Source organism: Bos indicus, chromosome 11 (assembly GCF_029378745.1).
Source record: "Bos indicus isolate NIAB-ARS_2022 breed Sahiwal x Tharparkar chromosome 11, NIAB-ARS_B.indTharparkar_mat_pri_1.0, whole genome shotgun sequence".
Lineage (NCBI taxonomy): Eukaryota > Metazoa > Chordata > Mammalia > Artiodactyla > Bovidae > Bos > Bos indicus.
Window position 1 is genome coordinate 22,393,967 of NC_091770.1, and position 14,589 is coordinate 22,408,555.

The 14,589-nt window shown below is 40.6% G+C and overlaps 1 protein-coding gene across 8 annotated transcripts in view; it reads right to left on the reverse strand.

Moving 5' to 3' along the window:
- Positions 1 to 14,589, reverse strand: part of SLC8A1 (solute carrier family 8 member A1) — a 449,736-nt gene that overhangs the window by 61,440 nt on the left and 373,707 nt on the right. For all 8 annotated transcript variants that reach the window (XM_070798543.1, XM_070798546.1, XM_070798544.1 and 5 more), the window contains one exon: positions 12,200 to 12,299. In XM_070798543.1, coding sequence (XP_070654644.1) covers positions 12,200 to 12,299 — 100 coding nt within the window. The remainder of the gene's footprint in view (positions 1 to 12,199; positions 12,300 to 14,589) is intronic.

Genomic DNA, 14,589 nt, shown 5'->3' on the forward strand with positions numbered 1-14,589 from the left:
ACATGAGTTTGAGCAAGCTCTGGGAGTTGGTGATGGACAGGGAAGCCTGGCGTTCTGCAGTCCATGGGGTCGCAAAGAGTCGGACGGCTTGTGCATAGGTCCTGAGGCAAGAGCAAAGTATGAGGAAAACGCTGTATGGATGGAGTGGCCTATGGGCATTAGATTCCAGGATGCACACGTGTGACAAGAGATAAAGAAGACCAACCTTAAAACAGAACCCATAGGTCCAAGTGTGAATCCTAACTTCTGTTTCCCTATCTCGTAAATAGGTTAATGAATATTCACTGAGCAAGGTTGCCATGAGGCTGGTGTGAACACAAAATGACTATTCATCAAGAGTGGGACCCTTCACTTTATTGGAGACTGCAGACTGTTGGCCCAAGAAAGTGGTGGTCTTCACTTAATCCTGAAGCATCACGTCATCAAGAAGTCCAGAAGACTTTAGGTGATATATCAGGGGACAGGCACGGGCTAAGGACAAAGGCTCTGGTTCCATAAATGTCAATTTAGAAAGAAGAATGAGATAGTGCTGTGTGATGTAGCAAGTACCTAGGATTCTAAAACAGGCTCTGTGTGACCTTAGAGGAAATTCTTTCCCTCTCTGGTCTCAGCTGCTTATCTACTGGGAAAAAAAAAAAGTGAGGTTGGACTAGCTGATCAGTAAGCTCCTTTCCAGGTACACGCCAGGATTCTGGTCTAAGATGTTTTCTCAGGACAGAGGGACAACACCCAGACAGATGTGCACAGGCAAGGCAGGAAAGAGACATGAGCTGGTGGGTTGTGTTGAAGCCTGTTGGTTCAGGCAAGTGGCATTTCATTGCAGGAGTCATAATGACAAGGTCTTTATCAAGACAGCAGGCTGTGAATAGCAAGTATTAATGCTGCAAGTCACTTTCATGAGCTTCCTCTGCCTCTGTGTGTGTGTTGCGAGGGGGGTAATTGGTTATGTTTTCTCTTTTTCCACCTCTTCAGATTATGCTGAGATGTTTTCCCCCACTGCAAACAGTATACAACGGCACCCGCCTGGAGATGAACGCCCACCGCCCCTCCTTCCCCCCAATCCCCAGTGCCATGTGCATTGGTTTGGAAGCAACAACTAAAATTGTATCCACGTTGCAGCAGTGAATCCAACAAAAGAGCTTCTGGACCCAGTGATGGCACATTGTTTGCAGAGCCGAGCTGCTGCCTCTCCAGACAAAAGCTGCATTAGGGATGTGACTCCAGGCTTACAAATAAGAGCGCTGAATCACTCCCCAGCCTTTCTATACAGTGTTTTCCTCAAGATTTTGAAATAAGCAATTTAAGAGAAAAACAGCCCAACAAGTCAATATTCTTTTCAGAAATATTAGCTAAAGCATATCCAGGGGCAGAAAAATAATTGCTTGTTTCTCCCACCTTCTTGTTCTCTCACCCCTGTGCATCCAGCCCGCCTTTTTCTGAAACTAACAGTTGAAGTTACCTGATTCAACATTTTATTCTGCTACCAGTGACATTTTGAAGTTGATTGATATCCAAGATTTGCTTTATCTACCTACCGATATGGCCCTAGAATATCTCCTTTAATATCTCCTATTTATGGGAGATATTCAAGTTTCTCTCTGGAACTTACTGTCATTTCTCCCTCATGCCCTCTGCTTTTCCTCTTTCTCAATTCAGACCCTGGTAACGAGCCAAAAAACACTAAAATCCCACTAAGGAAACAGACAGAAAATGCAATTTTAAATATGGATTTGCATATCCAATTTGCATACACAAAAATAAATGTATTTTATGTGTACCATTATATGCATATGTATATATGCATGTTCTGTAGATGTGTATTTATTATATATGAATTAAAATATGTCTGGAACTTTGAAACAAGGCATATGGATATGTGTGAGGGTGTGTGTTTATATAGATTTTTTTCTAGATCAGACATGGCAGTATGATATCAGGGAAAACAGGCTTTTAATCCAGTTACATGTAGATTGAAAAACATTGCTTCCCACCTAAATTCAATCACTCTTTATTCAATAAATATTTTCACTACCAAACACTGTCCTGGATACTAGAGAAATAGTAGTAAAAATGACAGATTTGTTGTTTAAAAAAATATTTTAATTTAGATTTTCTACTTCTAAGAGGACTTGGGCAGATCTGTACCTGTTAATAAACTAAATTACTTTAAGGTAAAATAGGACTAAAAATATCCAAAGAAAGTAGAAATAAAGGACACTTTCTGACACAAGACTTGAGTGAATACTGAATTCTTGGACAAAAAAAGTTAAGCTTTCTGATGGTAAAGCAAATATGAAAACATTGAATTAAAAATTATTTTGCTAAAAAAAACCCCCAAAACTTTTCTTTAAACTAAAGTAGGAATTTATCATTCTTTTTTTTATAGGAAGTGACATTATTAATAATAACTAACTCTAAAGAAAGATAAAAATACTTTTCAAATATTATACTTTAAAGGTAAAAATTAAAATGATGATTAATTTATAATCCATGAGAATAGTTTTGATAGGGGCTCTGGAAAAAACTATTGAGAGTCCCTTGGACAGCAAGGAGATCAAACCAGTCCATCCTAAAGGAAATCAACCATGAATGTTCATTGGAAGGACTGATGCTGAACCAGAAGCTCCAATACTTTGGCCACCTGATGCAAAGAGCTGACTCATTGGAAAAGACCCTAATGCTGGGAAAGATTGGGGGAAGGAGGAGAAGGTGACAGAGGATGAGATGGTTGGATGGCATCACTGACTCAATGGACATGAGTGTGAGAAAACTCAGGGAGATAGTGATGGACAGAGAAACCTGGTGTGTTACAGTTCATGGAGGCACAAAGAGTTGGACACAACTTAGCAACTGAACAACTGATAAAAAGTTAAATAAGCTTTACTTTCCTGATATCTAATTCAAAGCAAGAAGAGCAGCTACTGAATTTAATGTGACCATTAGACAGCATGTCGTAAACATTACATGTCTTAAATGAACTTTGGCCAATACGGTGCAATTACCCAATTATTCTAACGTGTACTATAAGGCAGATATTTCATTTGCTTAAAGCCAGAGCCCTAAATTTGAAATAGCAGTATCACCAAAAGCAAATTGACATTTACTGCTGACAATGAAGGGGCCTTCAGAGGACCTTTCGGTAGAGCCATGTTCCCAAAACAGAGATTATCATTCCAATGCCCTAACCTGTTTGTGGCCTATTAAACAAACACTGTATGTCTGATTTAATTATTAAAGAAAAGGGCACACTGACCAGGAGCAAAGAACATCCAAATAAAGATTAAATGCCCCTCTTCCTGGGATTCCAATGTTGGTCCTTTGAAGATAAGACTCACTGCCCAGGTGCCAAGGCCATTTCGACTCTTTGTGTAGGTGGTCTGTTTCTTTTTCTTTTTTTGAAACCTTGACGAAATGTATCCCTGACTTGTTTAATGTTCCTAATTATTTTTTCAGAGTACACCTGGGAAGCTGTCTTCTGGGCTACAGTTCTCAGTTTGGTTCAGATAAAACTGGGGGATACATGTACACCCATGGCTAATTCATGTCAATGTATAGCAAAAACCACCACAATATTGTAAAGTAATTAGCCTCCAATAAAAATAAATAAATTAATTTTAAAAATAAAATAAAAGCACCTCCACAGGGGGAGTAACAGCCTTAGGGGTAGGAGGCAGGTACATCACTGGGGCTCTAGGAAAGGGGTAGAGAGTTCTAGAACAGCCAGGGTAGCTGGGGCATGTGCAATCTTCTGTGCTCCTTTGCACCTGGCCGGAACTGTGCCTGATAGAGTTTAAATCCCTTGTCAGGCAGAGATCTTAGCATGGTAATGAAGCAAAGGTCACTTTCAGACACCTCTAGTCTCCTCTGTGCAGGCAAATTCCTGTAGTTAGGTCAGAGCCTGTTAAGGGGAGCTGACCACAGCATATCTCTCAATGCACACCTGCAAAACGTTTCTTTCAAATACCAGGAGCTTTTGATACAAGCACAGAGGTAAACCAAGGCACCAACAGGAGCAGCATCACCTGGGAATTGTTAGAAATCCATAATCTCAGACCTCCCCCAGTGCTTTTGAGAATAAACATCTTAAAAATATCCCTGGGAGATTCATGTACAGATTAGTGTTTGGGAAGCATTGTTCTTACGAGTGTTGGGCTATTTCTGATCTAACTTCTCTCAGGTCAGCAGAAACCTTCTACCAAGAGTAATTTCACTCCCGTGTTTACAAATTGAAGATTAGAGGGCTGGTGGATTCTGTAGTGATCAGAATTAATCTTTCCAACTGTGTCCCCTGATTGACATGTAGCAAGGTGGTCACTAAGTGGGTTCCAGGTCTTACAGTCTCTTTAGTAAGAGCAACTCTTAAAATATTCATGTTTTAGATTTGCTTTATGTTTTTGTGTAAGAAGTTTTCCCATCTTAAACAAAAAGGTGGAAAGACTTTTATGATTTATGGTAGGAGATCCAACCAGTCCATTCTGAAGGAGATCAGCCCTGGGATTTCTTTGGAGGGAATGATGCTGAAGCTGAAAATCCAGTACTTTGGCCACCTCATGCGAAGAGTTGACTCATTGGAAAAGACTCTGATGCTGGGAGGGATTGGGGGCAGGAGGAGAAGGGGACGACAGAGGATGAGATGGCTGGATGGCATCACTGACTCGATGGACGTGAGTCTCAGTGAACTCCGGGAGTTGGTGATGGACAGGGAGGCCTGGTGTGCTGCGATTCATGGGGTCGCAAAGAGTCGGACACGACTGAGTGACTGATCTGATCTGATGTGATCTGATTAAGTAAATGCCATTTGAGCACCCAAAAAAACCCTCTTTTTCTAATTATGCATTGTTTTGATTATTTTCATTGACACAGTAGATAGGATAGCATTATTCAAGCAGAAAGTGAGCCAAAATTTCATACAGTTTTTGACCAACTTCTTTAAAGGCAGCTGTACCTACTATTTATCATGAAACTTCATCTTTTTTTCATGAACCTCAGTCAGTTTCTATGTTTAGATAAAGGATAACTAAGACTCTTTACCGGAGAAGGCAATGGCACCCCACTCCAGTACTCTTGCCTGGCAAATCCCATGGACAGAAGAGCTTGGAAGGCTGCAGTCCATGGGGTCGCTGAGGATCGGACACGACTGAGCGACTTCACTTTCACTTTTCACTTTCATGCATTGGAGAAGGAAATGGCAACCCACTCCGGTGTTCTTGCCTGGAGAATCCCAGGGACGGGGGAGCCTGGTGGGCTGCCGTCTATGGGGTCGCACAGAGTCGGACACGACTGAAGTGACTTAGCAGCAGCAGCAGCAGCAAGACTCTTTATAGTCACACAAGAAATAGGACAAAAAGAAAATTCCCAATCCCTAACGGCCTCTCTCCTTTTTTGTCTGATTGCCTCACAGTCAAACTAATGCTGTGTCACATCTGACCTAGCAGTGTTTTTTGTTTCTTCAACTGCTTAAATGGGATTTTCATATGACCCACAGGTTATACATTAAGTATGAGAGTGTCTCTACAGTAATGATGTTCAATAATAGAGGAGATGTTAAAAGATTCTTGTTTAGACCAGATGGCACAGCAACCCTTGAAACTCATTTGAGGTACCGTTTTTATTATTTATTATTTAGGACTTAAAGAGTGGATCAGTCTTCAGGTTGACAGAATTGTCAAGTGAATTACTGTTCAGGGGCACCACTGAGGTGACAGCTTTTGCCATTAAATAATTCAACTTATCTGAGCGCACTTATTATTCTATGTAACACATGGTGAAGGACTGATGGCAGAAGCGTCACCCAAACTGAGCCAGTCTCCATGCTGGGTTGGTAGGTGGCTCAGGAGATGCCGTCCCCTCCACCTCTTTAACTCACATCGAGTCTCTGATTATAATCTTGAGCCACCTGGGAAGCCTTAGTACTGGATACTTAAAATGATCAGGTAAAAGAGAGGGCAGTACGTTGACTTTATTCAAAGAAAGTCACCAATTAGTTGGCAGAAGGCTACAGATGCACCCAGGGAAATAAACACCTCCCTCTGTCCTTGAGGGAACTGACTGGTACCTTTCCTTACCGAAATATAAGCTTCAGGAGATTTAACACATATTAAGAAAAAAAAACTTCCATATTTCAATCTTCTGCTCAATTATCCGAAAGAATAAAGATATAGGCCATATAACGTGCCAGTCTCTGTGTGCCTGTGGTTTGTATGTCTGTATGTACACACATGTTTATGTACGTGTGTCTCCGTGTGTTCATGTATTTGTACACACACATACAGGTCTGTGTGCATCTGTGTGAGTACGTATATGGGTGTTCTGTGTGTGTGTGCACAGGTGCGTGTGTACTTGGTTCTCAGGCAGAGTAAGTGTGTGCACTTCCACAAAGAAGAAAATCTCAGGTTGATGTGTACCCCAGCACTGACATTTACCAGCTCTGAGTTCTTGTGCAAGTTACATTGTTTTTCTGAATCTCAGTTTACTTATCTATCAAATGGCATGTGTAATATAAAATGAGAAGATAAACTGTTTTTAGTCACGTAGCCTTTTTAGTAATTAAATGGAATTGACTGCCTTTCACAAAATTTGGTAATTTTTTTAAATTTATTTAACTGAAGGATAACTGCTTTACAGAATTTTGTTGTTTTCTATAGAATTTTGTTGTTTTCTGTCAAACCTCAACATGAAACAGCCATAGGTATATATATCCCCTTCCTCCTGAACCTTCCCCCTATGTCCCTCCCCATTGCACCCCTCTAGGTTGACACAGAGCCCCTGTTAGAGTTTCCTGAGCCATACAGCAAATTCCCGTTGGCTATCTATTTTACAAATGGTAATCTAAGTTTCCATGTTACTCTTTCCATACATCTCACCCTCTCCTCCCCTCTCCCCATATCCCTAAGTCTATTTTCTATTCTCCACTGCTGCCCTGTAAATAAATTCTTCAGTAGCATTCTTCTATATTCTGTATATATGCAGTAGAATACGATATTATATTTCTCTTTCTGACCTACTTCTCCCTGTATAATAGGTTCTAGGTTCATCCACCTTTTTATGGCTGAGTAAAATTCCATTGTGCATATGTACCACAACTTCTCTATCCATTCATCTGTTGAGGGACATCTAGGTTGCTGTATCTAGTGCTGCAACGAACAATGGGATACACGTGTCTTTTTCAATTTTGGTTTTCTCAGGGTATATGCCTGAAGTGGGATTGATGGGTCATATGGTGGTTTTATTCCTAGTTTTTTAACGAATCTCCATACCGTCTTCCATAGTGGCTGTTATCAATTTACAGTCCCACCAGCAGTGCAAGAGAATGCCTTTTTCTCTATACCCCCTCCAGCATTTATTGTTTGTAGGCTTTTTGATGATGGCCATTCTGACTGGTGTGAGGTGACATCTCATTGTAGTTTTGATTTGCATTTCTCTAATAATGAGCGTTGTTGAGCATCTTTTCATGTGTTTGTTAGCCATCTATATGTCTTCTTTGGAGAAATGTCTGTTTAGGTCTTTCCCCCACTTTTTGATTGGGTTATTTGTTTTTCTGGTATTGAGTTGTATGAACTGCTTGTATATTTTGGAAATTAATCTTGGGTCAGTTGTTTCATTTGCTATTATTTTCTCCCACTCTGAGGGTTGTCTTTTCACCTTGCTTATAGTTTCCTTTGCTGTGCAAAAGCTTTTAAGTTTAATTAGGTCCCACTTGTTTACTTTTGTTTTTATTTCTGTTACTCTAGGAGGTGGGTCATAGAGGATCTTGCTTTGATTTATGTTATCGAGTGTTCTGCCTATGTGTTTTTCCACTAAGAGTTTTATCATAGAATATTCAAGATTATTTGCCTCCCAAATAACCAACGGTGGTATCCCAGTGCAAAAGTTGGTTCTGGTGAAAATACATGTTGCCTTGATTAGTCCTTATAGCAACTCATGAGTGAGGAGCTGCTTTCTCCACTTTCCACATAAAGGGACTGAAATTTAGAGGGGAAGTAATCTGCCTAGAGGGTTTCCCAGGTGGCTCAGTGGTAAAGAATCCACCTGCCAATGCAGGAGACGCTGATTTGATCCCTGGGTTGGGAAGATTTCCTGGAGAAGGAAATGGCAACCCACTCCAGTATTCTTACCTGGGTAATCCCATGGACAGAGGAGCCTCGGAGGCTACAGTCCATGGGTTGCAAAAGAGTCGGACATGACTGAGAGACTAAACAACAACAATCTTCTTGGAGTCATCCGGGAAGCTGTTGGAGGTCTGGGACACAAACACGCATCTGACTCCAAAGCCTGGTTTGTTACCCCTCTGCCCTTCACCTCACTATAGCCCAGGCTGCTGGGAAGAATGGCAGTATGCTGGCTATGGCATTGGCACTGGCATTCTACTTCTCTTTACCCAAATAACCTTTGCCCTCTTCCTGACACATTTCTCCCTTGTAGCCCAGCTGGTCCATGATTTCTTAAAGCTAACCTTCATTCCTGTCTTCGTACAGATACTAGGAAGAAGGTGGCATTGGGGGAAATTCAAACTGGACACACAGTGAATTCTGGCTTCCCTTAGAAATACATCTGCTGGCACAGCTCATACCACCTAATGGTACGCAACTTGTCTTGCAAATTTTTACAGGCACCTCAGTGCTGCAGGCCACCACTCCTGGGAGTCTATCCAGGGAAAGACAGAAGGAGAACTTCAGGGACATGACTGTATAATCCTCTTCTGGTCCCTGGAATCAAATGAGTCCTTTAACTCTTCAAATATTGAACTAAAAGAACTTGGTTTACAGAAACACTATGGTCCTAGGAGGTCTAGGGACAGAGCTATGAAATGCAGTGAAGGTGGGGGAACCAAAAGACGGCCAGAGGTTACCTTAAAACCAGTTTAAATATAATCAGTGGGAAACAGAAGCAAAATCCAATTTATGAAATTATTATTTTGTTTAGGAAGATAGATCGTTTCAATTTTGCACAGAAAATTGCATGGGACAAAACCTCACAGTAGAGCCGTTTAAAAGCAATTTAACATTTTTAATAAGGCAACTCTTTCTAATTCTCAACTATTTAGCCATGAAATCTTAAAATCCAACAAAATTCTGTTGTCAAGAAATGTTGCTTTACCATTTTTATTGTCTATTTAACAACCCAAGAATATTAACATTCTTTAGAGACCTAAATTTAATCATAATGACAACTATTGAGCTTCCTAACTGCCCTTCATGTAATTTAAGGCCTATAAACTATCAGTTTGCTTTTCTGATATTTTGTCTCAAAATTGTAAATAAGGTCAATTTTACCCAGCAGCCTGCAAATTTCTAAGCAATATTTGTCTTGTTCCCAAGCATACATTTAGAAACTTAAACACAATACATTGCATGATAAATAAGAATCCTTGAGGGGTTTTGCATTTCTTCATCAACAGTTCTTCAAAGGATGTGAAGGGACTTAGTCCCATTATCTAAGTGCTGAAGAAAAGAGTATCAGCAGTGGTGATAAAGCCAAGGGAAGTCATGAGCTGGAGGGGAAGAGCAGTTTTCCTTGCTTTGACATTTCTCTCTCAAGAGCTGTGGACAGCACACTGGACTAGTATTTGGTAGATCAGGGCTCTGGGCTACTTTCCAAAACCAAGTTGCCTTGCGGAGGCTCAGATTTTTCCTCCCAAAGGTCAGGATAGTCATAATACTGACCTCCTGAGATTTCAAGAGGATTTAATTCAAGGTAAGAAAGGGCTGTCAAACCAAAATCTTCCCCTTTAAAGTAAGAAAGTCTTAGCATCTTTAGAGTTGTTTCTCTGTATACCTATTCTGATCAGGAGCAAAAATACAACTTTACAGCATAATCACTTTTGCTGTTTAAAACCACCCTTTTCCATTACCATAGATCAGCCATAAAATGTTTACCTTGGTCCCTGAAAGTTACAAAAATGTGCCGATAAATCAACACAAAACCACCCCACTGCTAGAAAAGCAAATTCAGCAGTGACAAGGCTATGGAGTGTGTCTTCTTGGCCACTGTCCAATGCAGCCCCTTAGGCAAGCTTCTTATCCCCCTCCACAGCTTTGTTGTTCTGATGATAAGCTCATCATTGTACATACACTTTGACTTCTTGCTTATTTTACTTATCTGCTATCTCCTGCATTAGAAGGTAAGCTTCATGCAGGCAGGAATATTTGTCTGTTTTATTCACTGTCATATCCTTTGCACCAAGAACGATGATTGATATATAGAAAAATGAATGAATGAGACCAGGTCACGATCATCATTTAAATGCTCATACATCTGTGGCCAAAGGAAATGTGGAAACTATTAGAAATGATCCATTAAGGCTTATGCTGCTTTTAATGTTTCAATTCTGATATGTCAAAGCCCATAAAATAATTTGGTTATTTTAAAATATCTTCTACCACTGGCCTTGTCAACAGTGTCTTAGACAAGTTATTTTTGTCCTTTTAGTTTGTATTGTCTCTGAGAAGGAGTATAACTCCCACGCCTCAGATAGTAATCTTAGATTTACAGAAAAAATACAAGCCATAACGAGGGACTTCTAGAGAGTGAATGTTTATGTCCCTCCCAAATTCACATGTTGAAACCTAATTCCTGATATGATGGTATATGGAAGTGTGGCCTTTGGAAAATGATAAAATCATCAGGTTAAAGTCCTCATCAACAGGACTAATGCCCTTGGAACTTGAGATGAATATACATATACTACTATATATAAGATAAGCAACAAGATAACCAACCTACTGCATAGCACAGAGAACTCTATTCAAAATTCTGATAACCTGTATGAGAAAATAATCTGAAAGAGAATGAATATAGGTATGTGTATAACTGAATCATTTTGCCATATACCTAAGACTAATACAACATTGCAAATCAACTACAATGCAGTAAATTTTTTTAAAAAGAGAGACCCTGAAGCACTGCCTCATCTCTTCTATGTGAGGACAGAGTGAGAAATCAGCTGTCCAGGAACCAGGATGCAGGCTCTCACCAGGCACTGAATCTACCAGGCCCTCACACTGGACTTCCAGAAGTAAGTTTCTGTAGTTTACAAGTGCACCCAGTCTCTGGTATTTTGTGACAGCAGTCCGAACAGAATAACACAGGGAGTCCCTCACCTCCACTAGAATTTATGTGTAAATTTCAGATTTACTCCCCCTAAGCAATTACTCATCATTTACTGTTCATGAATTTCCACTGTGGACTCCATTGCAAGAAACCAAAGTGTGATTATAAACAGTACTACTAATAAAGAGGCACAAACATTCCTTTACCACCCTCTGTTCCACAGTATTTGGGAGATCTGTCAAATTATTCTCTGGCAGATTGGAAAGAGGGGGTTGTGTTAGAAGTCATGACCCAACCTCTAGTGACGCTGTTCTCATATTTTACAGTCTGGGAATCACTACCTAGAAAATTCTAGTTTTGTTCATTCACTGCAACAGTAGAGGATGAGCCTGCAGGGATCTTTAAAGAGAAAGAACCAGTGGAAATGCAGCAGAAGAACTGAAAACCATGATGGTGGCGCTTTCCTGAATCTCTGAAAGGGGCTTTCCTCCACCTTTATTCAATCACACAGAGAATGGACAAGGCTTGGCAATGCGTGAAACAGATACATCTTTCTGGATTTAATTTCCTCAGGTGTCTGGCTCCTTGTGTTTGCAGCACACTTCATTTTGCAGGATTTTCCTAAATAAAACTCTTCACTTTGCATGTACAGGAAGAAACAGAATGTGATTCTATTTTTATGTCCAGAGCCAGTACAAACACTTAATGCTGTTGAAGAGAGTTTAAAATGATGCAGATGGTGGTGGCGAAGGGTCTTCATGTCACCCTGCCCCACCAATGATATTGCTGCTTCCTTTCTGATCTACACTTGGCCACTTCTCCTGCTCTCAGGAAATTTTCCAGACAAAGCCCTGTGATTGGCTATCCATGAGTTTGAGATGTGAAGGCTTTAAATTTATCTTGTCTATTTCCAGAGAGAAAGACGCAAAGTAGACAGAGAAGGAAGTTCTGTTTGAAGACTTTTACTTCATCTATAAAGTCTAAATTTGTCCCCAAAATGTGCATATATGCTACAAATACATTTATTTTTCTTTTAATTTCATCACAGAGAATCTTTGGTGCTTTGACATAAACCAAGTGCTTATGGCAGGAAAAGTAAGCTTGTAATGAATGACATTATCATTCATAATATTCATAGAAAGGCACTCACCAGCACTGACAGTGATCGCCTCGATGAACTGCTCTCTCCAGCTGTTCGTCCCAACCACGAGGGCTAGGTTTGTCTTCTTAATCAGTTTGTCCACGGTACTCTAGAAAGGTTGAAAAGAATCAGATAATAACGGCTGGGTTGGTTAAGGCCTCCGGAAATCTCAGGTGTTGATTTTGAAACACCAGAGTTATATAAAGGTAGCAGATGTTAGGCTCAGAACAACAGTATTGACATCAAACACTGTTATGTTTATGCAAACAAGCACGGTCCTGACTTGGAAACATCCTTAAATGGAAACTTCTTTGTAGCGAATACAAGCCTCCTTCAATGCCTAATGGCCAAGGAAGAATGGCCTCAGTGGTTAGAAGAGAGGATGTGGCAAAGCCCACCCTTTCCTCTTGGATGCTTCATGAACTTGCTTCTCTCTTGGCCTCATCTAGAGTGTGCTGTCTGCAACTGAATTTATCTATGCCCTGCTCAGCATTATCTATCAGTGAACATCCAGAAGTGGCAGAGAAATTACAAAATTAAAACCTATTCTTACTATATTTTTGTTGATCAATGAAATGCAGCCAAACAGCAGAGTCTCAAGACTGCTGTTGTATGATCCTCAATAAATGGATTTTTCTTTGGCTACTGGTTTTGTAAGACTAGTGGCTATTAGAGAATTCATCTCACCTGACTCCTGTTGCAAATGAGAAAAGCCAAGAAAAAGTCAATTTGTATGGTTTAGGGCAGTAGTCCCTAACCTTTTTGGCACCAGTTTCGCAGAAGACAATTTTTTTCCATAGACTGGAGTGGGAATGGTTTGGGGATGATTCAAGCACATTACATTTATCATGCATTTATTTCTATTTTTATTATATCAGCTCCATCTCAGATCATCAGGCATTAGATCCTGGAGGTTGGGGCCCATGGTTTACAGCACACTGTAATGACCTTGCACTAAATTTTCCATTGCTCTACTAATACTGAGTCACTTCTTCTTCTTCTTTTTTTTAAGACTTTTGTTTTAAGCTTGGTTCTGTACAATTAGCACTCTTAGCTTTCCACATAAATGTCAGTTCATGGAAGAACAGGAGCAGCCAAGCATTCACAAGAAAACTAAGGAAGCAGATGCACCCAAAGCACTACCACAAATCACAGCAACTGCAAGGAGAAGGGTCACTTCTGGGACTTGAGGCCGTTCTTCCCAGAGAGACTACCACCCGACTAGTCTACCACACGCCCACACTTACTGTCAGAGCTTCCTCGAATTCCCACTCATTGCAAAGAGGCAGAAAACACATATCATTTGTCTTAGGTGAAAACCTGTACATGTTTAAGGCAGTGTCCCTGAATTGACTAAGGTTTGAGAGAGAAAGAGAGCATGTTATCAGCTAATCAGGAGGAAGGACAATGTGATCTGAAGGGTCCATCTGGAAGGCCAAAGCCATATCAGAATGTCAGGTACAACCGTCATTGGAACTGAAGGGAAATATTCCGAGGATAATAAACCTGAAAGGGCCCATCTCCAAGGGGCCCACTCTGTCCTTTCACATCATCCCTTGCCAGGTTGTTTCTCCGCAGGGTGGTGGCCTTTCGGCCTCCAGCTTTGTGTCTACACGTGTTAGTGCCCCTGATAACAGCTGTCATCATCAGGACTGCCGTAACTAGAAGCACAGGACAAGCCTCTGACTTTTCTCTCGACTCAGCCAATCTTGTTAAGTCCTCCAAGTGTCATGGTTGATGCTGATTCAAAGTTCTCTGCAGAATGTAACAAGAAATGACCTTGACTTTTCCTAAATATGATGGAAACTTGGGGCAGGCCTCTCCAAAGGAACCCTCTTTATTCTAAAGCCAAGGCTGAGAATCTTATCACCTGGGGGATGAATAACTGAGAAGAGAATCTTCTCTAACAGTTAAATACCTCAAACAATATTGCCTCAGACATGTCTCTAAAGAGCTAAGTTATAAGATAAACTAAACTTGAAATGTATATATAGGTAAAACCTCAGGTAGATCATAAACTTTAGTTCATGTTAACTCTAAGGGACTATGAGATAGCCTGGGTTCTTCCCAGGACTTAATTTACATACATGTCCTCTCTGGACCTATAGGAGTAGATGAAAGAATAAGGTGAATTTGAAATTTTATACTTGAGCATTCCCATTGACACTGGCCTGGAAGATTTCCTAAACATCCATTGTTAGCTCTTCACTGCTCTAGACTGTGAGCAATTGTTTTAACCTCAGCCTCAGTCACGGGTGTTAGAAAAATCCAGTACTACGTCAGAAGACAGTAAATAAGAACCCAGTGGGCAAAGCAGACTTGAACATTGTTAGATGTGACCCCAGATTTGGGTCTTTAATGCAGTTCTGAGGGCTCTGAACAAGTTCTTTAAAATGGCT